The following is a 27,212-nucleotide window of genomic DNA, read 5'->3' on the forward strand; positions in this document are numbered from 1 at the left end:
TGTCCTTCCTACTTCCCTATACTTTTTAACCATTCAGCAAATCAGTTCTTCCCTAAAAGTCATTTCTGTGTCCAAGAGTAACGCTTACTCCAACAGCAGCTCTAACAAAGTATTGCTAGAAGCTTGTCAGGGTTCCTTCTGAGGAGGAGAAGAAATGGGAGAAAACTGAGGGGAAACAAAAGGATAAATCATCTATTAGAAATCAACATTAAAAAATAGAGGTGAAAACTGATTGCACTTTTATTAGTGGCATTTGTTTTCCAGCTAGATCTCTTCCTTGCTTGATTACAGATATCTGCTATTATATTTGCCCCATTAACTTAAACTAATATAAATCTTTTTTTTCTTTTTTCTTTTTTTTCTTTTTTTTTTTCCTTTTTTCTTTAATAGAGTATTGGGTTCAAAGCCTCAGCTAACCTAACCCCAATTTCTAAGGGATTACTAGAACAATTAACATCTGGAAAATAATGAAATGGCAGCTCCTAGTGATTACAAGCTGACCTCTGATTAATAATATATTTGGTTTAAAATCACAGTATTACTTTCTTTCTATAAGTAGCATTTTTAATGCAGGTTGGCTTTTTTTTTGTTTTGGTTTGGTTTTTTGTTGTTGTTGTTTTTTTTTTTTTTTGTTATCCTGCTGTAATTAATAGTAGCATGCTGTTGGATCTGCTATTATCCCAGTGCTCAAAGAAGCAAACCTTTTGGCTGGCAGAGAGCAGACAAAACTCAGTTCATATACGGAAAGCAAATAAAACTTCTTACAGAAGAAAATATTTTTGTTGTTGTTTTTTTCAGCTTTTTTTTTTCTCTTTTTTTTTTTTTTTTCCTGTGTGTTTATGCATGTGTGTGTGTTTGTGTGTTGTTTTTTTTTTTCGGGTAGGGTGGGAGTGCCATTACAGGGCTTTTTGATCTGGGGATTCTACAACAAGCGACCAGAGGGACTTCTGCAATTCTTGCAAATCATACATCCAGTCATTATAATGCAGTGCACAAAAAAGCCAGGATAACTGAGGGCTAGAAGGTTTTGCAAAGTACTATGGGACAGCAATCATTGTAACTGTACAAAACTTGCTCTTAACGTAACATAACATAAAGGCACCATTGATATCTTTCCCCATTTTTGAAATACTGTAAAAAATTGCTACATATGGCACATAACACATTTGTACATACGTATATTTAATTTATAAAAGTTTTTTTTTCCTCTCCTGTTTTCTATCAGCGGAATTGCTAAAATAAAATAAATTGTTTAATTTAAAGGTGGAATACTTCATTATATAAAATAAAGTTTTACATGTGAATCTATGTGTTTTATGTTTTATACAGCAATAGGGTCTTGGTTAGCTATCACACTGGACAACCTTGCTTGCAACTCCTCTGGTGTGGAGAAGCGATTTGCTGGGTTAGTCCTGCTTTCAGCCAGCCGGTAGGCAGTGGCTGGCTCCAGATTGGTCGCCACGGGGTTCGGTATGCTCAGAAACGGTGTATCCTCGCCTATTCTTTCATCTTCGGTTTCGGTCTCAGAGCTGCTGCTCTCAGAGCTTGTGTTGGAGTCCACTTCCACCCTGCTGGAAATGTGGCCGTTGGGCTTTGTTCTTTTGACCCTCCGGCTGTTCGTGATTTTCTTTGGAGGCTCCTGTGCTGGTTCATACTCCTGCGTGGTCTCATACTCCTCGTCCTCCACTATCCGCAGAGGACTTGGTGGCAGGCTGTTGCTCTCGTGGGTGGCATTGTGGTGGAAGGAGTTGAACTGCTGAAGGTGATGATCATACTTCTCACGTAGTCGCGGTGGGGTCACCAATAGCAGCGGTCGCTCCTCTTCTACAAAGGGACTCACCGCCACTGACGGGACAGAGACGGTCAAGCTGGAACCCGGTGGCGACATTTTGGACGGGCAGGACTTGGGAGAAGTTGGAGTGTGGAAATCAACAGGTGACATGCGAGCTGGTGTGGTCATAGCTGAGACATACCTGAAGAAAAGAGATGGGGAAACGTTGCGAGCACAGGAGTGGTGGTGACATGTGAACACAGCTGCTCATATGGGCTGGGACGGAAAAGGCAGGGACCCCTTAAGATCCCTGGCATCCTCACAATAGGCTATCAGGGAAACTTTCCTGTTGCTATTAATCCTGTAAAACTGCTGACTTATAGGACTCTGGGCAAAAATGTTTGAGAGCAGGAGGAGCATGGCAAAGCCCCCAGGTCCGTTCACCTCAGAAGAGCCATGGAGGTGCTGTAAATTATTTGCCAGAATAACTTCCTGGAACGACTCCAGGAATGGGATTCAGAGAGTAGGGGGCTGCCAGAAACAAAATGCATTTGCAAGTGTTTTCTCAAAAGGAAAACGGCTGCTGCACTTCTGGCAGGATATGACCAGAACTTGGAGTGCATGCAAACAGACAGGAGGAGAGAAAGGAAGGAACCGAGGGACAGTCCTCTTGGGGCTTCACCCTCTTCTGACAACCAGACTGTCTCAGGCTAAAGAGAGAAAGCAAAGTTTGTACAAAATCTAGAGCCAGATTCTGCTGATTTTAATCACTGGGGGTAGTCAGAGGAGGATTTGCAGCACTGTCCCAGCAGCTTTGTGCTGCTCCACTCTTTGGGTGCTAGTTACCCTGGCTGGTAGGTCTATCTGTCTGCAGAGAAACATGGTTCGTTATTTGTCATCATGTGGGAACAAATGCTGACAGAGGGGACTGTCTGGCCCAGTGTTCATGATTGCTCTGCAAAATGTGCCCCTACTTCTTCATAAGTTTTGGTGGAAAGGGTGATGGTCAAAGATGATTTCTGAAAGTAAAGCTCAGGTGCCAGTACAGAGCTTGTCCCAAAGGAATAGGACAAAAAAATGTGAGACTCTCAGCTGGTTTGAATCAGCAGAGCAACATGAGATGCTATGAGGTCATGAGGATTCATGCCAGGTGAAGATCTGCCTGAAACCTCTTGATCAAAGGCACAGTGCCCAGCATGACATTTTGCATGGTTTGACTTTGCTTTTGTTCTTATCCTAAGTTCACCTGCCTGAATTTCATGTGTCCAAACTTAAAATCTTTCTAAGCTCCCTTTCTTACACAGGCCCATTGACATAAGTTATACAGCTATGGTTGAGGAAGTTATTTACTTTTCCATTAGTGATTTGTCTATCTGAGTCTGAAATTACCAAAATAAATCTGAATCCAACTTTCTTATCCAATCTATGACACAGTTGCATATATTACACTTGATTAAAACAGAGTTATTGGATAAAAGAGAAACCAGGACAGATCCTGAACTGAGGTGTAGTAGAGTAAATTGATTTCAGTAGAGGCACATTGATTTACATCAACTCAGGAACAGAAGAAAGAAGAACAAAGCTGTAGTTATGCATGGGAACTAATCAAGTTGGTTGCTAGTAAGAGCAGAGGGCAATTAATAGGTCTATGCATTAGATGAATGAAGCCATTCTTTATTTTTCCTTCCATGAGTGAACTTTGCATCCCTTTCACATTTTTAAATAGGCATTGTCTGAAAAAATGAAGCCTTTCAACTTCCCCAGCTGGTACAGTGTTGGATGTACATCTTCCTGACACACTGGATTTTAGCTAAACTGATTCAGTTAATGCAGTGTTAATTAAATGTGTTCAGCATACTGTGCACGCTTCCATCAGTGTCAAATTACTCATACTGGGGTGTTGTGCATTCACACATTTCTCGTGTATTCCCCCATATCATAATGGGCCAGTGCTAACAAGATGCTGTCCATGAGCTGGGGCACAGGAGCCGAATACATGCAGCTCTAGCCCATCCCAAAATGAAGGTTAAAAGGCGATAGATTTATCCAGCTTCATGGTCAACAAAAGGTAAACCATACTGGCTCAGTGAAAGGGGATCAGAGTGTATCCATGGTCAGCCAACAAGCATTAACTTGTTACGTGCTGTGAACTTCATCATAAGAGTCTAGCCTTTTGTGCAGAGATGGTGGTTTTTGATCTTCTCTCCTGTAAGATGGCTAAGGACTTTCTAAAATACAGGTGGTTGGGTCCTCTGCTTGTATAAACAGGTGTCAGGGCATGGGATCCAACAAATGGATGGGGTAATGCAAAAGACCCTATCTCAATGTCCTTTCTATTTAATTTCAAAATTGGGAAGTAGCTGGGGGACTGGAGGGTGGAGGGAGCACAGCCTTGATCTACCATTTCACAGCACAGCAACATTTGATGGCTTCAGGAAGTAATTTGTCAGCTCATACATTCCTTTATATTTCAGAGTAATTTTTAGTTGCAAATAACTCTCATTTTCCCCCTTATATACACACACATACACACAATCCATCTCAGAAATAATCTGCCATGTATTTCCTGCTTGCTAAAAATAGATAAGGCCTAATTTAATGCCCAGGGAACTATCTTCTGGATTACAAATTCACTGTCATTTCAGGCACAGGCTAGGCCATCAGTGCCTGGTGAATTATCACACAAATGTTGCTGCTTTTCACCTGTAGCATAATCTTCAAGAAACACAATAACTGATGAAATGCCTTCTTTCTTCTCATCAAAACAGAAAGGCACATGCTCCTTTCCCCCCCGCTAAAATCTGAACAGCTCATATCAGACTGATGCTCTGCAGTGTCCCAGGCAATGTGGGAAGACAGCGTGAATGATCTTTGCTTCTCACATGCAGATGCCCAAATATACTAAGCTGTAATACTCACCATCAGTGGGCATGTGGCCGTGCATCCTGGACAGTTCCCAGGCAGGAGACAATGTGGTATTTACTTGTATAGGTCCTGATCTAGCAAAGCACTTAAGCACATGCTGAGCTCTACCCACGTGAGTAATCTCGCTGATTTCAACAGGGCTACTTGCACAATTAAAAGTTAATCTTGTTGAAGTGCTCTACTGGATTGGGGCCATGGCTGTTTATGTCATGTGAGCCACATATCTTGAAATTAAATTCCATGGTAAATAACATATAACTTTGTTATAAGGAGAGAGCCAGTTCACTATCCTTAGTTGTCCTATAGACCTTATTCAGAGAACCCTTAGCCATTGTGCCTTATCCTGCTGCTAAGCAATTGTTCTTTGTGTAGCAGAGGGAGTACCACAGAAATGGCTTTTGCTGTACTTGCACATTAATTTTTCTGGAAACCTCAATTTGTGTCCTACACAACTCGGCCTCCTTGGGGAGTGCCTGGCTGCATTTTTGACATCATGGACATCCCACAAGATCAAAGCCCTTGTGATTTCACAATGCTCAGAGAATTGGTTCAGTAACCCTTTGCTTTCCTTTTCTTCTGCCTCTGACTGTTGGGAGCAAAGCTCTCTTTACATGTCTTTTCTTCTCAGTCTTTCTTTTGCTACTCTGGGGCCATCCCATGCTCTTGAGATAAAATCCTAGCCTAAAGCTGAGAAGACTTTTTCAGTAAAAGTTTTCTTACAACTGATGCACTTCAAGGCAAACTGTGAGTACTGATGAACCAGTCTTTTCACAGAAAAAATTACTTACTTGGAAAACTCCTGGCCAGCTTTATTTCTAACTACTCCTGATTTAACAATGAGCTGGGTTTTTCTGGCTTGCACTTTGTGTTCCTTGCTAATAAAGTGTCAAGGGGAAATTTTGTAGGAGATAATGGGTTTAGGAGCTGGAATCCCCCAGAACGTAGGTAGTGGCAGAATTCCTATACTGCTTAGGAGTCCTTAGTGCCCTCCTATGGTTGAATACATTGCTTTCTCCCCACCTTTTGTGTCTCACAAAATCCCTCAGTTTTCTCACTTGCTTCTTCTAAGAAACTGATAATTAGGCAAAGATCCGTTCTTACTTTACAATGGAAATTTCTGACAAATGACTTCAGTGGAGCTTATCCAAATGTGAACTCCTGGCTTTTAGGAATAAATCCAGCACAGGCAAGAAGGGAAGAAATGCTTTTGGTAGACTTTAAACTACTACCAAGCTCTCCACCTTTATGAATGAGGAGATGCACTCTGTAGATGAACAGCTGCACCGTTGGGTTTCTTCCTGTGCTCCCAAGCTTTGAAACCATCTGGGAATACGAGGCCTTGCCAGCTGAAAACAGTGAGGTGGTGTGTCCTACCTTTCACTGTGAGGAGAGTCTCGGTAGGAGTCAGGGGTCTCTCTTGCATGCCGGAGGAAGCTGTTGCCTTCTCGTGGCCCACTGATGCCATTGAGGCGGCCCCGGGGCCCCGCTGGGCTGGTGTGCCTGCTGTTCTCCATGGAGGAGCTGACGAGCACCGAGTGGCTTTCAGAGAGGATGCTTTCGGTATGGCCATTACTCCAGCTGGAGAGCAGCAACCAGGAAAGGAGAAGAGGGAGGGGAGCATGAGAGGATTGTTTGGTAGCAAATGCAGATGAGCTGAAGTTTAGCCAGGGGAAAGGAAGGGCTCTGTTGCCACTCAGGATGTGCAGCATAACCTTTGGGTTGGCAACCAGGGCTGCAGAATTTTGTGAATTGTATGAATCTACATGCATCAAGACGATTTTGAATGTGTGTATAAAAGAAGAGGGAAGGAGGGCTTTCCAGTCACCAGGACTGTTGCTGATTTAGCAATTGCATATACTAAAATTCACTGTAACGGTATTGGAATGCCATTCAGTCAATAAAGCTCTTTGTAAATTCCTGGAAAGATCATTAGTTAGGTGACATGACATCAAATATTGTTAGCCTTAAAATGAAAACACTACAAAGGGAGAATAGATTTTTCTGGGTTTGTTTTTTTACACATCTTTTCAATTTTGCAACAGCAACAGATCAGATATTAGAGGTGCTGTTTTCCTTCCCACTCCAGTACCTGTGGCTGGGTGTCTGGGTGACCGTCACAGAATGATGTGTTGTTGAGGTGTAGTGGCTCGTAGAAAATGATGTCTCTGTCTCTCGCTCGATGACATGCTCACTGGAGATTACATTTTTTGAAACGTACTGCTGAAAAAACCCAGACAAACCGCAGGTTTACAAACTGTAATTCACAGCACATTTGCAGACATAATTTCCAGTCCCTCCCCCCTTCCCCCCAAGTGACAGTTTTTCACACGTGCCAAAGCACAAACTTTGTCACTTAAATACAGGCAGAAAGCACAGTGACACACTCAAGCGCATTCATGTACACCTCTGTGTACATACCCCATCTAAACTCAAAGTAGGAGGAAACAAATGAGGAAATTAGCAAAGGTGTGCCTCCCGATCAGGCTATAAACAACACACATATTTAACAAGGGATGAGAAGTCCTCATGGATAGAGACCTGGAAAGGCAACCCCCCCTTTACTACCAAATGCATCAAAAAAACTGTTCTCTGATGGAGAAGACAGCAGTAGTTAACAGTAGCAATGGTTCATTGCAGGATAAGAATCTGGGCAGGAAATGGCTATGTTCAGTGCCCATGGATGCAGCACCAGGGCAGACCTATTCATCAGGGAATGATCTGCAGAATGGGCCAACGCCTCCTGAGATGGGGCTGGAGGTGTGCAGTGCCCAACCTCCCTCACAGCTTTCGTCTGGAGCCCCCCCAATGCTGTTGCTGGTAGGACTGTCCACTCTCCTCAGTGGGCACTCCTGTTTTCCCCTGTCTTAATTATCTGACCATGGATTTAGGTCCTTTGAGGGGAAATATTGGAAGCTGAGCTCTTCTGAAAAGGTGTCTTGGCCTTAACCAAGGTCAGTGGGAGTGCTGTCATTGACTTAGCGGAGCCAGGGCTCACCCCTGCAACGAGCTGGGATGAATATGTACAGCGATGGTGGAGCAGGAGAGCAGGGATGGCTTGAGGTGGCAGGAAGCTGACATTCCCTGTGGGCACCAGGCTTCTCTGGGAAAGGGAGGAAAGGAGGAAGCAGCAGCATGAGCCCTGGCTTCTAAGGCCAAGGGGCTTGGCTAAGGGGTTAGTTGAAGGTAACTCTGCTCTCCTCTGACAAATGGCTGGGGGATGCTGGTGGACTATCTGCCCCAGTCCTGTGTCCTCAGTCACTGCTACTGTCCAGGTGAGATCTTCATTCAGACTTTTACCCCTGAGTTCATAGCATCACATTCCTGATCCGAGGGGGCTGTCCCTGCTCACCAACCATCACACCAAGGGCAGTAGGAAGAACAAGACATGTGTTTGAAGAAATTGATCCCTACAGCACTTGGCCCTGCTGTAGAGCCATTAGTATTTTTTTCTGAGGCATTTTTCTTGCTTTTGGTGTCCTAGATCCACAGGCACAGCTGCAGCACTGCAGCATGCCCCAGTAAAATGGCCACCTGCAGAAACATACCTAATTTTACTGCATATTTTTTGCAAAGTCCCTAACTATTTCTGGGTGGAGAAAGCAAAGAGAATTCAGTCACCAGCCTGCAGCAGATAGAAGCTTAGAAGCTGGGGGGTGAGCTTTGTTGTGGCACTGGCAGCCTAGGCAGTAAAACCTACGTTCACCAGCTGGACATTATCCGGTGGCGGGTTGGGGTGGTGTGGCCCATTGGCCAAGTTCATCACATTGTTCCTTTCCGAGCGCAGGCTCTGTCGAATGCGGTCATGTAACTTTTTCCTCTGCTTCCTGTGCACGAAACACGGAAATGATTTTAATAGACAAAGGGAAAGCAGCTGCACCTTTCAGCATGTTGATGATGATAATGATAAAACATTGGTTTTTTTGCCAGCACTTTCCCCATAGCTGCAAGGTCTCAGAGTAACTCTGAAGACTGCAGGTCTAATTGCAGCTGGAGCTGTGGGGACCTGCAGAGGGGGAAGGATGTGTGGGAACCCTTCCAGGAGTCAGCAGGCCACAGAGGGACGGGAAAAAGTGCGAGGAAGAGGGAAGTCATTTCTAAACCATGTTCCATCTCAGGAGGAGCTCTTTTCTGCACTCAGAAGGGAAGGGGAGAGATTTTAACCCAGCCGTCTTGACACCCTCACTGCAGCCACAGCCAGGTTTCTGACAGCCCACCAGATTACGCTTCTCCATTCACCAGAGGGAGTCAAGGTGGCTTCGCCTCAGAGCTTCCTTGCAGCCACTGGAAAACACGGCGAGTGCCACAATCTTTGTCATGAGGCAGCTATGCTCTTTTTTGTGGGATTTGTCCCCTACCTCAACAGTGCACTTCAAATATGTAAATCTGTTAAAGAAGTGAAAGCTGCAGAGGAAGCCCCAGAAATCCAAAGTGAGTGTGTGGGTGAGGTATGCCTGAGCGCGCAGCCATCCTGGCAGCTCTGGAAGGTTTTGTTACAGCAACATCAGATTAACTCTGGAACCTAATGATTACCAGGTGGATGCCAGGGCTGCTAATGCATTCAGTAGAACCATCCATCAAGCACATGTACTAATAGCATGGTCTCTGGCTGACTTGGATGCTTCTACTGTGCCCTGTCCTCAGCTGCTCCTTCCTCAGTTGCTAATCCTTCCAGCTCTCCTCAAGAGAACTTTTCAGGAGATCATTACAGGCTGTCAGTAACAAAACTTGCAGCATAGTAAAACCTGGTGCTGTGAAGGCCATGCAAAACACACTAAATAGAACACCAAAATAAATAACTGAGGAAAGAGCTATTCAATTTCAGACTTAATTTATCAATATTCCCCAGTTTTTTCTAATTATACTGGAGAACTTCCACCATCCTGCCACAGAATCCAGGGAAATGAAAGGAGGAGGCAGGCTCCAGCGCACTTCAGAGTGCATATGACCTTGGCTGTGGCAAGAACTAAAATACACACAATTCCCTAAGCCGTATGCAGAAGTGCAGATACTTTTGGCAGGGTAGGACAGCGTAAGATATAACCATTTTCAATCCTGTTTTGAACTCAAGGGGGCTATTCCAAGCTTTCCAAAAAGGAGAGGGGAAGGAAAACAATAAATATGTTGAAGCTTGATAGCCAGGGAAGCATAAAGATAAAGAAAACATGACTTGACACACTGCATTTTACATATTTTCTCTGTGTGTATGTGCCTGGATAGTGGAAGATGTTTAATTTATGTCCCTCCACATGAATGGTATAAGCAGACATGGCTGCCTTGCAAATGCTCCTGTCTCAGCAGGACACAGTCCCTGTCCACATGGGCTTTGTATTTGGAGGATAACCAGACATCGTCTTAGGACACACAGGTGGTTAAGGCTGATGGAGAGTGCAGCGCCAGGAGATATCTGAGCAGCTATCCAAAGACCTGCCTGGGCTGAGAAGCAACACAGGCAAGGGTTTAACTTGATTTCACTGCACCCCTTCATGAGACCTTGGAGACCATGGGAGCTGAGGACAACCCAAGTCCCCTGACATGGTAGAGAAAGTGGGTTCTAGAGGCAGTTTGAGTTCATCATATATGGGTCTGAGATCCTGGCACATACTGCCTGGGAATCTGTCCCTAGGAAATCACATTACTTCCCACCTTTAGTGATCAACGTATTCACATTTTGCATGCTTCCATGTGCGCTGTTTGTCCTCTAGTAAAAGGACACTAACTAAAAAAAGAAATTACTCCAGGAAGATGAGAAGAAAGAATACTGGGAAAGCTAATGTGTACCTCACTTATTCTGAGAAGCCTTTCCCTTAACATAAATGACTTGCAAATAAAGCACCTCTGAGTTAAGACTCAGTATCAAAGACATTGCCTTAGCATTTGACCAGCAGTATCTCTTGCAAAGAGACCAACAAAACCTAAGCCATTATATTTTTATTTAGTGTGTTCTCCTAACACCATTCCAGGATTTTCCCTGGTTTCTTGGTTTTCCCCTATTAGGAGGAAAGAGCATGTGGGGAACATCTCACAGATAGCAGTCTGGCATTACTGCTGCAATTGGAGGGCCATGAACTGGCAGCTCACTTTCACTTTCATCAGCTATGTTTGAAAACGTTTCACTTTTGGCTGGCAGTGATCACTGATGTCTGGGACAAACCGTGACAAAGCATCCAGAGTCGTGATGGATTCTGGGAGCTCTTTATATAGAAAACCGTACTTCAGGACCCTGACTAAATGTTTGTTGAAATTCATGGGAATGTCTTGGCTGATTTCGATGAACTTTGGACCAGGAAATTGTTCAGCTGCCCTGGCTTGCCAGTTGTCATTTCTAAAAGCAGCAATTGCTCTGATTCTTTATTACTGTTTCAGTCGTTCCCCACTGACCACTGGCACAAGGTCGTGGGTTGGACCAGCATGTGTGTGTGTGGCCGGATTCTCACGGAGGGGGGGCAAATGATCCCCCCTCCCCCCCCCTTAACACATCTATTATTGCTGGGGCTTACAAGGAAAACCAACAACCCAACTGCCAATCAGGCCCTGCAACAGTAAAGCAGGTTTATACAAATGTAGAAGATTTATGATAAGGGTTCTCTGTGTTTTCATGGGGAGATTTATAAAAGCTGCCAGAAGTTTTGGAAGCACAAATCCTGCTGATGTTCAGTGTAATTTATGGTGCAGAGCACCTCATGCGTGTTTGAGAGTCACCCCCAGTAATTTACAGAGACTCACAGAATGCATTTAAGTGCCTACTTTTGCACTGGGAGCACTTTCACATTCGTTTCTTTGGCCTTTGGTGTTTAGTAACTTTTAGCACCATTAATCTTGCCTCAAGTACAAACAAACTAGGCTGATACGTAAAATTTACTGCTGCAGAGCAACATGATTCCGGTGTTGGGGTTTGTTCCTTTCCAGTTGGGGAAACCAGCTGGAATGGGTGATAGACAAAGAACTGCAAGAACTGCAAGTCAGTGAAATTTGCTCAAGCCACATTTGAAGGGTGAGAAACCATTCAGATACCTGTCTTATCTTTGCATTACTGATGGACATGGGGACCTGCACCCCTCTGGCTGGGACCAGAGCACCCTGGCCACAGGTTTGTCTCTTCAGCTCACCTCTGGAGAAACCCATATACAACGTTATGCTCAGAGGATTAGAAGCTACAGTCAACTGGGAAGGCCCTGAACAACAACCATACATATAAAAAAGAAGAGAAAAGTTTACTTGGTTTTGCAGTAGGCCACCACACACATGATGCCAACTACTAGAAGGGCAATGCAAATGCCAGTTATGGTCAGCACCCGTTTCTGGTACAGTTCCTCAGCTTCTAGAAAGGGACAAAAACAGAGAAGGTCACAACATGGGAGAATGGCTAGGCAAGGAGCACACCGGCAACAGCTGGCATGCTACAAACCACTGCACAGATTCACACAGCCACACGGAATCACAGCCACCACGCTTCAGGCAGACTCATTATTGACTGCAAGGAGAACAGGACTACACCATAAGCTCTTAACACAGTACTGGAGACAAGCAATCATTCGTACCATTACAGTCAAAAGTAATTTTTTTTTGTTTAAGTCAACAACCATAGTATCTAAGAAACAACTTCACAACTGACAAACACTCAGCACTTGCTGGAAATAAAAATGCAATGCACTAAGGTAATAACATGAACTTGCAAATGCTGTGGAAGTTTTACTCTGCAAAGACAGCTGGAATGAAGGCCAATTTTATGGGCCTTAAGAGAAATTTATTTTCTTATTATCTCTTTTGGGTTGTTTTCATATCCAATGTCCCTCTGCCCCCATGTCAATTTATATCTCAGTTGTCTTTACAGATAGATTTCAAAATATCCTTCTACATTTGAGACAAGAGCTTGGCTTGTAATTATATCACCAATGGAAATGAAGACAAGTTTTGAGCTCTGGTCATAAAATTCAGACTCTTTCTCCAATGCTCCTCCAAAAACACAGCAATATCAACAACCAGCAGTGCCTTGTATCAGAGAAATGTTGGGTTTCTACTTGCATCTCTTTGTGTCCAGCAAACGAACTGTTCTGTCTAGAGCAGCAGCTTGCTCAGTGATGACAACTTGTTACCGATCTCATTCATCAGAGATATTTCACTGTTATAAAGATGTTAGTAGCACTGGTAATGTTTGGGTTGGAGCTACCCATGCATTCCAGCCTCACTCATGCTTGGCAGAGAGCATCACTGTGTGCTGTGCTGGGGAAACATTATGTAAGGAGTGTTGAAACAGAGGCGCGTTCTGTGCTGACACTTTATGGATGTGGATTTGCATCCCTGCTTTTAGGACAAAAATAGGTGTCTAGCTTTTCTTAAGTCTTATTTTTGATTAAGCAGACAGCCCAGAAAACTTGCTCTGGAGGATCCAGACCAGACGGTGGCCTTTAGTCAGACTGCAATATTGACCACAGTCGCAATACCAGTAGGTGATTAAAAATAAATGAACGAATAAAGCTTCACACTACTTTGGGATAAATGCCAGCATTATTCCTCCTGGAAGGGACTTGCATGAACACAAAAGGTCTGTGGGGCAATTCACCAGGAGGTACAGAGATGCACAACAGTCCCTCACATGTGCTATGAGTCTCTGTCCATCCTTAAAAGATGTGCTGTCATAAATGTCATGCTGGAAAATGCTCCCTACTGAAGAGGGAGCAATCCTTCCTCCAAGGTCTTTCCTGGGCTTTTCTAATTTAATTTTAAAGTTGCTGTGGGAAAATGGTAAATATTCCATGCAACAAATCACAAAGCAAAAAGAAATCTTAATTTCTCTGATACAATGCACCTTACCATGGAATGAATTTGTCCTACAAGCCAAACCCCTTGTAAACCAAAACACCAGCAAACACATCATGAGCACTGTCAGACAAAATTAATAGCACTGATTATAAACAAGGTGGGGGGCGGGGGGGAGGGAAGAAGTAAGTTCAGTAAAACTAGGATGCTGCAAAAATGTATTAAAGAAAACAAAAATATAACTCCAAGAACAGAAAGTCAAAAAAGGTAAGGAAGAAAGGGTTGAAGTTCCAAATGAAATGAAACAAAACAAAACGAAACGAAACAAAACAAAACCAAACCAAACCAGGACAAAGAGAAAAAGAGGAAGGTGAAATATAGGGAAAGATAGGGTTAAAGGGTTGAGAAGTCAACTGCAGGCCTGGCACAGCATGCTTGATACTGGAAAAAACAGAGTGAAGAAATGCTTGGGGACGAAAAAAAAGGCTGAAGCAGAGTGTGAAGGGATTTCTCATACAGCATAACTCCTCGCCTAGGCTAGTTAGTGGCACTTAATCCCCTTCCCATTTTTGCCCCTTCTGAAAGCGCTTATTAGTTAGCCATGGAAATGGTATATTACGAGGATGCCACAGGAAACAGGAGAATTGCGCTAAGCAATTTAGGGGCAAATTTTAAATGCTTTGAATTATTCTTTTTTCTTTTGTTCATGCTGTCAGCTGTTAGCTTGTGAAAGCAAAATGAATAAGGACGTATCAACCCATTTTTCTTGGAGGGGAAAGGAGAGGAGGAAGAAGATTAATTAAGAGTGGAAACTCTGCTTGGTTGTTTATACTCAGGAAAAAATTGCACTGACTCCAGGAGGCCCGCTCCAGGCTGAGGCTGTTTTAAATGAGCTGGGCAGGTGACCAGTGATGGGTCTGCTAAGGCTGCCAGTGGGTTGAGGCTTGTCGCTTGTGTGTTGGACGCCCCTGGGCTCTCACCCACTGCAGGGGAGGGGAGTGCAGCAAGGGAACAGGGTGGTCGGTGCAGCCCTGAGCAGTGCTCCTTGCACTGGCATGTCTGCTGGGACTGTAGGTCTTGAGAGACACAGAGAGGTAAACCCTGGAGTCTGCTTTCATTGCCTTAATTCCCTCCTGCGCCCTTCGAAATGAGGCCCATAGGAAGATCCAGCTTGACATGGTATGCATGAACGGTGGTGCCGCCATGCCCTCCCTCAAGCCACAAGGGGAATGGCTGCCTGGGAAGGCAGAGGCCTCCGGGCATATCTTGCCTAGTAAACCCACAAGCTCCCATGTAAACCTGGCTGTGCTCCTGGCTGACAGTGTCTCCTTGTCTGGGACAGCAGGGACCAACTGGGGGACGTCTGGGTGTCCTGTGGGGATGGGACAGGATCCTGGCCATGGATCTGGAGGTGGCATGGTGCCTCGTGATGAGCCTTGGCCTCTCTGTTTAAGGCCAGAAGAGTTTGTGAAGCAGGGACTGAACTGCCGCGGGGCCCTTGCAGTTATACTGGGTCTCACCCCAAAACTGCCCTCTCTTTCTGACCAGTGTTAACATTTACAGAGCCAGTTAATGATGCCCAGCCAAATAACATGTGCTGTGTTTGCAGTGGTCATGGAACTAGCTTGAAAAAAATAATACCAGCCTTAGGGAAAAACCTGTAGAGAAAAGTATGTGCAGTGAGAATTTAGAAAACGTTTTAGCCTGTTAAGTATTAAAAATCATTTGAATACATTTTTTCCCCCTGCATAATGCTAGGAAAATCAAATCAATGTGAGACTTAAGTCAAGATATTAAATCCCTCTATGTGCAGCCTTTCGAATATGCACATTATGCAATTAATTTCACATCATCTTAATTTATACATAATTGATGACATATATGGTCTTAAATTTGCTCTGTTTTAAAGTTTTTCTTCTTACAGGTCTCTGGGGATTTTGAAAAGAATTTCATTCCAAGAGGTGGTTCCGCTGATGTAATTTCATATATAAAGCCAAATTTGCAAGTCAGTTTTCTAAAGGATTTTAATTTAATTCCTCATATGTTAATGTAGCCATATATCTTCTACTATGAGCTAGTACTTATGAGTGAGAATTAATATTACCTTGTGATAATAATAATAATAATGATAGGCTGGGTTGTGAGAGATTTTTTAAATTTGGACTTGTAATGGGTTTTCCACAGTTCACAGCTTAAACTAATGACATTTTGTGGGGGCATTTTGAATAAGAACATGAACTAAAACTGTGTGAAAAGCATCACTGGCTGTTTTTTCTCATTTGCCGACAATTTTAGGAGGTTCCAAACTAAAACTGACCTGAATTCCAGGCTAGCCTGTTCAAGAGATGCATTATTTGTGTCCTTGATTACTAAATTCTAGTCAGATAAGTAGTCTATTCATGAAGAGGACTTACAAGACCTATTTCTATTATATTTAAGCTGAAGTGTAAAAACAGTACCCACTGCCAATATTCTTGGTTGGGTCCAATATGAGTTTGGTATTAGAAATATTGAATATATTTGCTGACTTGAGGATCTGGAGTCTAGCTGTAAACCTTTACTTCAGTTCACTTCTAGTTTACAGACCTAGAAATTAATCTATATATGCATACCACTTACACATATGTATATGCATCTGATTTACATACCTACCTGTGGGTTTAGACATAAAACTTTACTTGGAAACCAGAGCTCAAAACCGTAAATCTGCAGAATTTTAAGTGGCCATAACAGTATATCTTTTTTTATAGACTAGTTAGTTAGTCATTTTGCTTAATGCTTACAGTGTTTCCAAAATCCGTCAACCCTAGAAGAACTTAGCAAAAGCAAATGTCAAAACAGTCAAAATTACACAGCAGAAAAATGAATGTACACTATGTTATGAATACTTCAGTACTAGAACTCCTTAGGTCTGGAATATCCTATCACTATTATCATTTTAGTGACCTGATCTCTGCTAACATTTTGACAAGGGTTGTTGTTATAGCTGTATGATCCCTTCTAAAGCATAAAGAAATTGGTTAGGAATTGAAAAGGGGAGGTGGAGAAAAAAAATAAAAATGGGTTTATCTCTCAGGCTCTAAAATCTGTAGGCTAAAAGGAATGATTGGTCCATACCCATAAATTCAATCCCAAGATGCTCTGCCAATGCAGAAAGTTGACAAAAAAAAGAAAGAAAAAGGAGAAAGTTTCAGAAAAGAGCAATACACTGTACTCAAAAATAAATCATATATGAGAATTACAGCTATTCTGTAACTGCACATGAAATATAGGGCAAAGGGGCATGTGGTTACATGGGCAGTGCTCAAGTGTGCCTCTGTAAGCTACATGACCAGACCTTCTACAAGGGTTACACACCAAAATACATATGGGGAATCTGAACAGCCACAGTGCAGGGAACGCTGCAGGAACCATTAACCCTTAAAAACCTGACTCAGATGAAGGGGGCTATGGCTTGATGACGCCATGTGAAACAGCTGATTGTTTTTAGATGGGACCATGAGAGCACAGGGACGCATTACAAGGGGTAGCTTTCCCCTGCAAATGAGTAATGCATTGCCCTTCCTTCTGGCCCTGCTCCTGTTCCCAGTATGCAGCTCTTTGCTCTTGTGGGTTGCGACCTGGAGGTGGCTGGGACTGTTTGCTCAGCAGTGGGAGCCCTTCTCAGCTTTGCAAACTGACTGCAGCAGGGCTCTCATTTCTGGAGAATGAGGAGCCAACCCCTTTTACCCTGCCTTTGGGCTGCACTGCCTCAGACCAACACTTGCTGGCTGGATGCACCCTGGGGTGCAGGGGCTGATACTGCTTACATGGATCACCTGCCTAAATTAGCACCCCAGGCCCCAGCAGCCAGGGGAGAAGAGGAACAAAGGTTTCCCTCCAGCAGGTACCCTAGAAGACACTTCCCACAGGGCCAATATCATAACCATGGTAGCTCTCACTTTCTTTATCTTTGTGTGCTGTGAAATTTAAATCCAGTCCTAATTTTCTGACAAAATGGATATTTTATGTAGTTTGTACACATGGGGAATGCCAATTCTTTCCTGTTAATCAGTAACATTTTAAGGGTTAAGTACGGTGGAATCCGTTCAGGTCTCTTCCTGAAGAGCCAATATTACATGCCTACATGAACACTGCTAACGATATACATTAGTTGCATAGAAAGCTTGGTTAAGTCTTCAATAAAATGAATGACATGCCCATGCACATATATTGTTGTATTTATGCCTCCTTATAGGTAAGATGCCTAGCCTGGATGTAATTTAATTTTACGGGAAGTCACTGATATCATGCAGTTTCTATTTCAAATAATTCAATGGGAAGTTGGTACTTAAAATGGGAATATATTCTGGCTGAAAGCCCTAACAAGAAAACATGCTGAAGAAACATGCATTGCTTATTCAAACCTAGGTGTCATGTAGCTCTTATTTACCTTTGCTATTGCTAGCTACATTCCCTAGACCTGATTAAAAGAAAGCAGAATATCCCAACACTTCTCATTTTATAAACAGGTCATTATTTTTGATCTTTTCCTATTTAACCCAATATTGTTGCATACTTTTTACATGCAATGTGGTTTCTATTGAATATTTCTCCAGGTACTCTAAGAAGAAATCCAATTAATTACTTTTAACAAGTCAGTTTTCATTCTGGACATGATTTTTGTGAGGGCAGTATTGGAAGAAAAAACGCTTGGGAAGACGGTGTTTTTCCAAAAAGTGACTTACAAGTACAACTCATTGGATGTATTGTATCATGCTGGGGTCCAGGGTCTACAGAACAAGAGTATGATGCCTGGAAATGCTGGAACAGGTCCTCCAGGACTGCATGCTGTTTCATGAGCGGTGTGACACAGCTGCTGAGCACCCAAGATTTTGGGATGGCTACTCCATAGAGATAGGTGGGTGGATAGCCTGGGGATATGGTGCTGCCCAGTGAGGGCACAGCGAGCACAGTTGCAGGTTTTGTGTGGAGACCTTGCACCTGACAAGGGAAGGACCCATTTGGATCAACCACATGCAGCAGCAGAGAAATTCAGGGAGACCAATTTCACCTCTGAAGCATCAAGGTGCCTAGTTTCTTAAGTCATTGCTTAGTTTTCTTATTAAATGTGTTCTGTGGGTAATAAGAAATTCTAAAAAAGTTTCTTTTTTTCATGTAATTTGAATTGAAAACAAAGTAAAATCCCCCAAAGTATCACAGAACATAAACCCTACAAGTTGGCCAATTCTGCTTGAGCGGCTGGGATGCTGCATCTCTTCATGAGGCTTAGGATCCACTTTGGATCCTAAATCTTGATTCATTTCAGTGGTACTCAGTCTGAAAAATCAATTTTGATCTTGGGATGTTGAGTCCCATGGCTCCTGTAAAAGTGTTATCCTACAACTGGTTAGAGTCTCAGAAGTACAGAAACTGTCATTTCTTAATTACAGTATTCTATCATAGCAATTTTAGCATTTAATGAGCATTAACTGACCAGTTGATAGTGAAAAACTGTTTTCTTTAACCTTGAGCAGAAGACAGACAATGACATTTTTCAAATCTGTTTGCATCGTTTAGGAGTCTTGGTCTCAGCAAATAAAGAGTACAATTTAGGGTGCTGAAAGGCTTTAGAAAATGAAAATTTCAGGTAAGGTTGTCTAGTACCCTCATAGAGATGTGACCACTTAAGAAATATATAGGTATTGAGAAACACTGAATTAGTAAAATTGCTGAAAAATGGACTTTTGAAGATCTGTACTTTATGCTGAAAGACTGAAAAATTGAGGCCATTACAGAGTAACAGCAGTTTTGGTCATCCCTCTAGAATATCATAGCTTTACACAACTCTTGCCCCCTTTAACTTTTCAGCCAGGCTTGTCTTGACAGTACGCAGCAGAGGCTGTCATCTAAACAGAAATTTCCCTCTGCCCCTCTCTTGTCACTGTCCCTCTTGCTCACCAAGGATGGCAGAGCTGGAATGGACACAATTTAAACTGGTGTCCCACACTGAAACACTTGCCTTCAGGAAGGCAGAGACCACATTCAATTAATGCCCGAGACAGCTCACAGCATGCCCCACAAGTTGTTCTATATTCACAATACATATATAACTGTTAACCAGTCAAGTAAGTAAGTCAGTTGGCCCTTTGGGTAGGGTCCTTGACCCATCTGCGGCATTTGGAAGGACAAAGAGTTTACCTGTGATTATGCTCTAGAGAAGTTTCCTCAACATTCTATTAATCCAAGGCTCCACCAGTGTTTCTTATCCCAAGGTTCATTCTGCACAGTGTTGCTATAAGAGTTCTCATGCGTAGCTACATAAAAATGAGCCAAAACTTTTAATGTTAATTCATTACTTTTATTTTCCTTCATTTGCTTTGCTTCCTTGTCTTCAAGGGAGTGAATGTGTGAACATTCAAAAACAGCAAATATATCTGCATGGAAGAGATGTATTTTTGCCACACTTCTGTGGACCACCTTCTGGTGTCTTATGGACCAATGGTGGACCATGAGCCTCAAAGTCAAAACCACCGCAGCAAAAAGCCAGGGTATTGGGGAAAACACCTGGTATCAGCTGTGACTGCTGTGCTCAAAGAAAGGACGTTACAGGGTCTGCCAGCCAGACTCCAGAGACCAGCAAAACTAGCACAGCTTGTTCTTTAGTGTCCCTTGGTCTCCAGTGGCAGTAAGGACCACCTGAAGGAGAAAAACTGTAGCTGCAGTGCTGGAGGTCACTGTGGAAGTGGGGAACCTAACAGCCATCACCTCTTGGCCACAACAGGTTGTCCCATGGTTTGGTGTGTTTGCAAAGCTGGAAGCCAAGGCACAGTGAGCCTAAACATGTGCTTTCCAGTAGTCTCCCTCACATCCATTCCCAGTTATGCTCAGATTTCCACTTACAGAAAGGAAAGACATTTCTATGGAAGAACTTTTCTTAAAATGGAGATCCACCTCATTTCCTGTGTCTCTTTTCAACCTATTTCTAGTGCACCATGATAACTGAATCCTCCAGGGATAACCAAACCACTGCCAAGATAAGCCAGTTAGCCTTGCACTCTGTTGGGACAGGGGATTTCTAGAATGCTTAGCATCAGCCTTGTTTTGATCTTGCAACAGGCCCTCAGCAAAGCTCGTAACTTCAGGACTCTTACAAATACCAACTCTAGGGCAGATTTCTGAAGCTAACTTTTTCTCAACAGCCAAATACAGAGCCTTAAGATAGTAACAGCTCATCAGTAGGCACACTTGGTGTGGAACCCCATTGACCCTTTCTTTCCAAATGAAGAAAGACCCTCCTGAAAGAAAGTAAAATTAGATAGCACTGTATAGTTCACATGTACACTTTCATTTCCTACTGGCACTTATGCTGTTTAACATCCTGATTTACTCTATACTTTGCAAAAGCTGCATCTACAGAGCTAAGTTAATCACCCACAACACTTGGTGCAAGATATGAACTTGGCTTTAAGCTCCAAATGCAACATTTGCCTGAAGATCTAAGTCCCATTTTTAATTGTATACTCTGGTCTGCGTTGGGTGTAATAATAAAAAGTCATATAATGCTTCTTCATTTATTTTTTTGGTTAGATATAAATGCACACTCACTGGACCCTTCCCAAAAGTGTATTTTTAAGATTTGTAGCAGTTCAAGAAACCTGACATTATACTGCAGATGCAGGGTAGGTGGAAGTGCCAGAGTCTCAGAGCCATTGCCTGAGAGTAGCCTGAGGTAGGCAGCAGTGTGGTCTCCTGCCAGTGCATTTCAAGGAGAGGAGGGCTGGACCAGCATAAGTACTTACAGCTGAGCATAACTCCTGCAGCAAGGCAAGGGCATCTATGCTTTTCCCATGGAGGCAACTTTAGAAAATCTCAGCCTGGTGTCTACTGCTCACAGATTCCTTTAAAAATCCCAACTAGAACTAGAGATAGGAAACTGAAAAACTAATAAAGAAAAACCCAACTCCTCCCCAACCCCTTCCCCCCTCTGCCTTTTTTTTTTTCTGGTTAGGAAAATGAATTTATGATCAACATACAATTCTTCCATGGTTTTCAGGGTAAATTCAGCAGCAAAAAATGGATCTCATGTTTTTACACTACCTCCTTTTAAATGATTCTTTTACGATCAGAAAACCTTAACTGCACTTTTCACCACAATACATAGAAAAGGCCATTTAAATCTAACATTTGGTAAACTTAAACACTGTAACAGCATAAAAATTTTTAAATCCATAGTTACCAGAGGCATTTTAAAAATAACTCACACTAGTAAAGCTTTTAAAATAGGACATAAAATACACACTTGAATGCTGGAAGGTCTGGTCTCCAGTCAGCACCCTTGGGATTTACATGGGTAGCTTCCATGATGGGCAGTATGAATTATGTATGGACATTTTTCATCCATCAGTATAAGAGAAAACCTATGCATCTCTTCAGGCTCCAAAATGTCCAGCACATGCTAACAGCTCTTTGTCCTATATACTAATGGAAATTAAATTAAGCTACCCTAAAGTCTCTGAAATCTTTCTGTGCTGACAAGTAATCCATCAAAAAAATAGTTCCTATAATACTGCTCTTAGATCATAGTACATTCTGATGCCAGCGACAATTAATTATGAATAGTACACATGCATTAAAATGGAAGATCTAAGCAATTTTCTTATATGTTACCTTTGACTTTGCTATAGCCAATGAGAGAAAATAAATATTCAGTGTACTTTCTGTTTCCTCCCTGACAAGTAATAATAATTAACTTGTCCCTCCATGGGAAAGCTTAGGAGATATGTGACTGCAGTGCTGATTCTACCAGCAGTCTGACACAGACAGAGTCCTCTCTGTGTGTGTGTCTGTGTGTGTGTGTCTGTCTGGTACATTTCTTTGGCCAATTAATCTGGCTCTGAAATACTTGATCTCTTGCACCTGTTACCCATGAATAAATGTGTCAGACTCCATTGTTTATGCCGTCTCTCCCCCTTTTCTTTGTCTTTCTGTGATCTTTCCCCTGAAACTTGGACAATGAGGAGGAAGAACACTTTGATCCTGTTTGGCATGTGCTCATTAGAAATGATGGAAGTGTGTCAATTACCTTTAACTTGTAGGTCCAAATACAAATCTCATATGCAAGTAGAGGATTAGCTACCTGACCCTTTGTTGGGGGAGTACTGGTCTGTATAAACACTCATAAGCTTTTTGTGGCAAATAAAATGTGAGACTTTCAAAACGTCATTTTTGCACTTTTACTACTTGATGTCAGTGGAGAGTCTGTATCACACCATTTGGTGTTAATTTCACAGTGTTCCTAAGTAAGTCCTGCCTTTCCCCATAACCTCAATGCCAAACAATCCAGGAGAGTATTGCAATTGCTTTTTGTTATCATTTTCATGCAACAGGCAGAGACAATCAATATTAGGCCTTAGGCAACAAATCTAGTTACAGATTTAAAAAAAAAAAAAATTGGAGGAAAGATGCAGCGACAAGAAAGCAGCACCAACTGAGCATGCTTCTATTGCGGCACAGACAGAAAGGTAGTGGACGTACTGTAGAAGCTGGCCATTACGTAGTTTTGGCAGCGATCACCAGTAAACTCATTTGGGCACCTGAGAGGAAAAACAAACAAAAAAAAATGGTAGAGAAAAAACAGAGAAAAGAGAAGAGGTGAATATATGCTAAGAAAGAAGCTCCTTCAGTGTGAACTGATATGACTTGGTGAGTTCACTTTCAGAAACTGAATCTCGGTTTACTGTGTCAAAATGGCTCAAGATGTTGAGAGCAACTCATTTGCTCTGTGGAAATGGAAAGAAATCCCCCCCTGAAAAACCAGCCCAAACCAAACCAATCCAATCCAGATCAAAGTGTGTTTCGAGATGTGAGACAGAAATTCACCATTCCAAATTCCCGAATTGCTTTTAGGATGCACTTTCCACAAGGCAGCGAGGACACAAGATTTGTACATCACTCATCTCCATGAGTTTGCTTTTTTAGGATTGCACTTAACAGCAGTCTCCCAAACAAGAAAGCTGCCAGTGTGTGCAATACAAATGCATCTGCAAACGGATGGAAAGATCAAAAATAACACAAATGAGAAACATTTTGGAGGTCAGTAATGCCATGGTGTACAGATTTTACTTTAGAGAATCAGGTCATAAATTATTGCATAAAGAGGCCGGTTCCAGCTGAACTGTGAAAACACCAAGTACTATTGATTTTGTTGCTGTAGTTGGGGAAGAAAGCAAAGTTCAGATTATTTTAACATACTTTCTTGGTTTTGGATTTTCATGGGCAGAGTTTCAGTACATCTTGCTCCAGTGAATCCAGGTTGGCACCTAAAGGGCAAAAATGTGATAAGCAATAGTACACCAAAACCACTGCACTAACAGACTGACATCTGCTGGCCTATGGAGATGGTAGTGCATTAAGTGACCTCCTGGTTAGGTGTTAGGGAAAAATGATCAGAAAAGGGGCAAGAAAGTGTAACCTTTCCAGAAGGTAACACTTTGCAAAATTTACAGCAATAATCCACCAGAGGAAAAAATCTAGGAAGTCTTTTTGCTTGTCTGTTTTGAAAAAGAAAGAAGAATCAGGGCTAGCAAAAATGTGTATCAGCTCATTGCTTATTCCACCTCATGAAAGGACCAGATTGAGTGTTTTTAAATTTGCAATGCAGTGTGTAACAGCAATTTACACTGTTGCTTTCATCAGTCACATAAATCCTGTGAAAATACCATGATTTCCCTATTTCTGTAATGGCACGCTGTGTCTTCCAGTAATTTCCTTTGAAGGGGAATAGTTAAAACAGCAATCACAGAAAAGCCAAAAAAAAATTCCAAAAAGTGAGAAGACAAACTCAAACCCAAAGGCAGGAAGTATATTCAACATGACTGACAAATGGAAAAATAGTCAGTCCATTCAATAAATAAGATGAGAGGGTAGAGGTGCTCTCAAAATTTGAAGCCCCACAGCTGTCCTCCCTTTCAGTTCCTAAGCTCTTCTGTGGAAAACTTCAGTGCAGCTTTCCCCTTGGTCATAGTGAAGGAATTTCTCTTCTGTGTTTTGCCTGTCTTTTCTTCTGCTGCTGGCTGTCAGTTCTTCCTTCACCTTTATTCTCCATTTTGGGGCAGAGCTCAGGCTCCCAGAATATCACCATAGCAATGCAGGCTCCTGTGCTTCAGCCATAAGTGTGAATGACTGTCCACCACACTAAACATCTATAGATTTTAATCTTCTTTCCTCCTCCTTCTTCTACCCACTCTTACTCAGCGTGTAACCTGACATTACCTGATATCTGCATCCTTGAATACATCACTTGTGTTGCCTGTATTTCTGATGCTCTCCATGATTTTGCTATGGTGCAAGAATCTCCCCTTCTTTTTCTCCTGCTGCCAATCTGGTACTATCCTCCTTTTCAAACTGCTTCATCATTTACTCGCCAGGGGCCAAAAAAACCTTCTTATTTGCAAATGCATGTTGTTCAGAATAATCTTCCACCTCTTCTGTCCACCCGAGTTTCATGTGCATTGAAAGCTGTCCTGATATTTTAAATTCCACTCTTCCACAATTGCCTCTAGCCCTAAGGGTCAGGGATGCTGCCCTTGTACAAATGGGACTTTCAGAAAATCACTTTGGCAGAGGACCAGTGTCAGGCATAAACACTAGTATCTTGTTCAAATAAACCAGGCAGGAATGATTTTTTGTATAATAAAGGTATGTATTGAGGATCTGCAGATGATTCTTTGGAGCTGATTTGCTGTAATGATGTATTTTTTATTAAGGAATTGAGTTTATGTTCTTCAGAGCTAAGGTCCTACCTTTTGATAAGTACCCAGGGTAGAGACATCCCAGTCTCCACAGATATATTTTGTTGAGAAAAATGCAACAAGGATAACTCTGTAATGAAAAGGTGATATTACTGGGCACCATAGAAGACTTTTTGCATCTTTGATAGAAGGCAAAATGCCTTTGATAGAAGCCATTTTGATCTGTGTTACTGAACAAGAGTAAGAATGTTTTACCCCTGTGATTTCAGTTTTATTTTGCACTATGGTGATCTAGTTAAATACTCATCCCTGGAATGCTGGTATTCACACCTGCATTGGCTTTCATTTCATAGGGACCTCTACATCTTGTTTGTCAGGCTCAACCCTACACAATCCTAATGAACGTGCTGCTGATTAAAAGCCTCAGGCTCTGCTCCTGCCACTGGCTGCTGGTGGTTGCTTGCTCCATCTGTGCTTGTTTTCAGATGTTGGTGCAGCTGTGGAGGTGATGAAAACAACTGGAGCACTAGTGTAGACAATGCTGAAATCACTTCCAGACTGAGCAGGGTCAGCCCTGTTGAGATGGCGCTGAAAACAGTTCAGGTGTGTTTATACTCACCCTGAAACTATTGTCAGGAAATGGACTGCAGGACCTGCCACTAAGAATGGGTCCAGGGTGGGCCAGCCGAGATGAGAGCTGAGATGAGCCTGTCTGCCTAGGATTATGTGTGAATGCTAAAGGCATTTTGTCAGATATGCAGTGCAGCACCGTTTCCAGTGTTGTTTGGCAGGTTGTTTACTGCAGATTGTGTTTTTACAAACAGCTTGCAATGGTGTCGTTTTCAAAACATCTTGTCCAGGTCAAAGCTTCCAGATGTTATTTCTTGTTGTGTCTTTCTTTTCCAGTTCATTACACATGTACCATTTTCTTTTATGACACTAGCAAAAGTTGGAGACAAGCAACTCAGGGCAACAAGTAGACCTTTGTGCTGCAAGAGCCTTATAATTTCCTTTCTGCCTAAAAAAAAGGCTACTCGGACTATTTATTTATTTATTAACTGACTGAAACCACAATACTAAACCACATATACTAAAATATTTGCTTTTTTCCTCTACACACAGTAGTTGCAAAGACTGGTATTTGCATGTGTTCAGAAGGCACTTCTCAGAACATCAAATGCATATCATCAAACTGTTTTTCAGCAGGAGAGGAATGGCTGACTGGATCAGGACCTCACATTTCCATTTCATCTGCTGCCTATAAACAAATGCATTGTGGGAGATTTTTTTTTTTTTCCATGGGAAATACAGTACACTTCCATATTTAGTCATCCATTTCATAGCCTAAGTCAGAACTAGTATTCCTGTCCTGCCTGTTGAATGAGTATCTCTGGAACTTTTGCTAGTATCATGGAAACAAATTTTCTCTTTTTGCTGTTTTCAAGAATCTACTGTCAATTTCTATTTCATCAAGGCGTTTACATGAAGATGGATATAGAAAATAGCTATATCATTAAAAAGTACATAATTCACTCTTTTGCTGTTAAGAAAAGAAGCAGCATCCTTCTGTTAGAGAGACGCCTTATTTTCACCTACTGAAATTTGGATGTAAATTCATTTCTTCAGTAACACAAAAGCACTAGAAAAGATGATCTCTGTGAGCAAGAAATCAATTAGTCAGACCAGCAGGGCCTTTGTGGTAGGATACTTCAAAAGAATACTCTAAAAATGTAACAGATATTATATTCATATATATTTTTCTTCAAGTAAGAAACAAACAGTAGGAATTCTGGTCTTAATTTTGTATTTATTGAAGAAGTTATCTGATTTTTTGTCTTCAGTGAACTTGGAGATACATTTCCAACTGAACAGAAATGACTTAGGAACCTCAGTCTCATAGGAAGCCATTAACTTCCCGGCTTCCAATGTCTATGATGTTTTCAAAATATGACTCATGTTCCTATGAAACTTCTGAAAATTTTATACATTAGTTTATTTAAGTAGTCTCAAAGCTTCCTTTTTCATCT

General features: G+C 42.2%; 1 protein-coding gene across 4 annotated transcripts in view; it reads right to left on the bottom strand.

The window, feature by feature from the left end:
- Positions 1-648: 648 nt before the first annotated feature.
- NRG1 (neuregulin 1) overlaps positions 649-27,212 on the bottom strand; it is a 296,898-nt gene continuing 270,334 nt past the window's right edge. The window contains exons 3-9 of one of the 4 annotated variants that reach the window (XM_010567059.1): positions 22,970-23,028; positions 16,571-16,594; positions 11,912-12,014; positions 8,394-8,520; positions 6,786-6,916; positions 6,071-6,274; positions 649-1,973 (exon numbers count right to left, since the gene is read on the bottom strand). In XM_010567059.1, the coding sequence (XP_010565361.1) occupies positions 1,322-1,973; positions 6,071-6,274; positions 6,786-6,916; positions 8,394-8,520; positions 11,912-12,014; positions 16,571-16,594; positions 22,970-23,028 (1,300 nt within the window). In that variant the 3' untranslated portion in view covers positions 649-1,321. Of the gene's footprint in view, positions 1,974-6,070; positions 6,275-6,785; positions 6,917-8,393; positions 8,521-11,911; positions 12,015-16,570; positions 16,595-22,934; positions 23,029-27,212 lie in introns of those variants that run through there. The other 3 variants (XM_010567061.1, XM_010567060.1, XM_010567062.1) reach the window with 3 other exon arrangements.

Source organism: Haliaeetus leucocephalus, unplaced genomic scaffold (assembly GCF_000737465.1).
Source record: "Haliaeetus leucocephalus isolate CR32 unplaced genomic scaffold, Haliaeetus_leucocephalus-4.0 Scaffold225, whole genome shotgun sequence".
NCBI lineage: Eukaryota > Metazoa > Chordata > Aves > Accipitriformes > Accipitridae > Haliaeetus > Haliaeetus leucocephalus.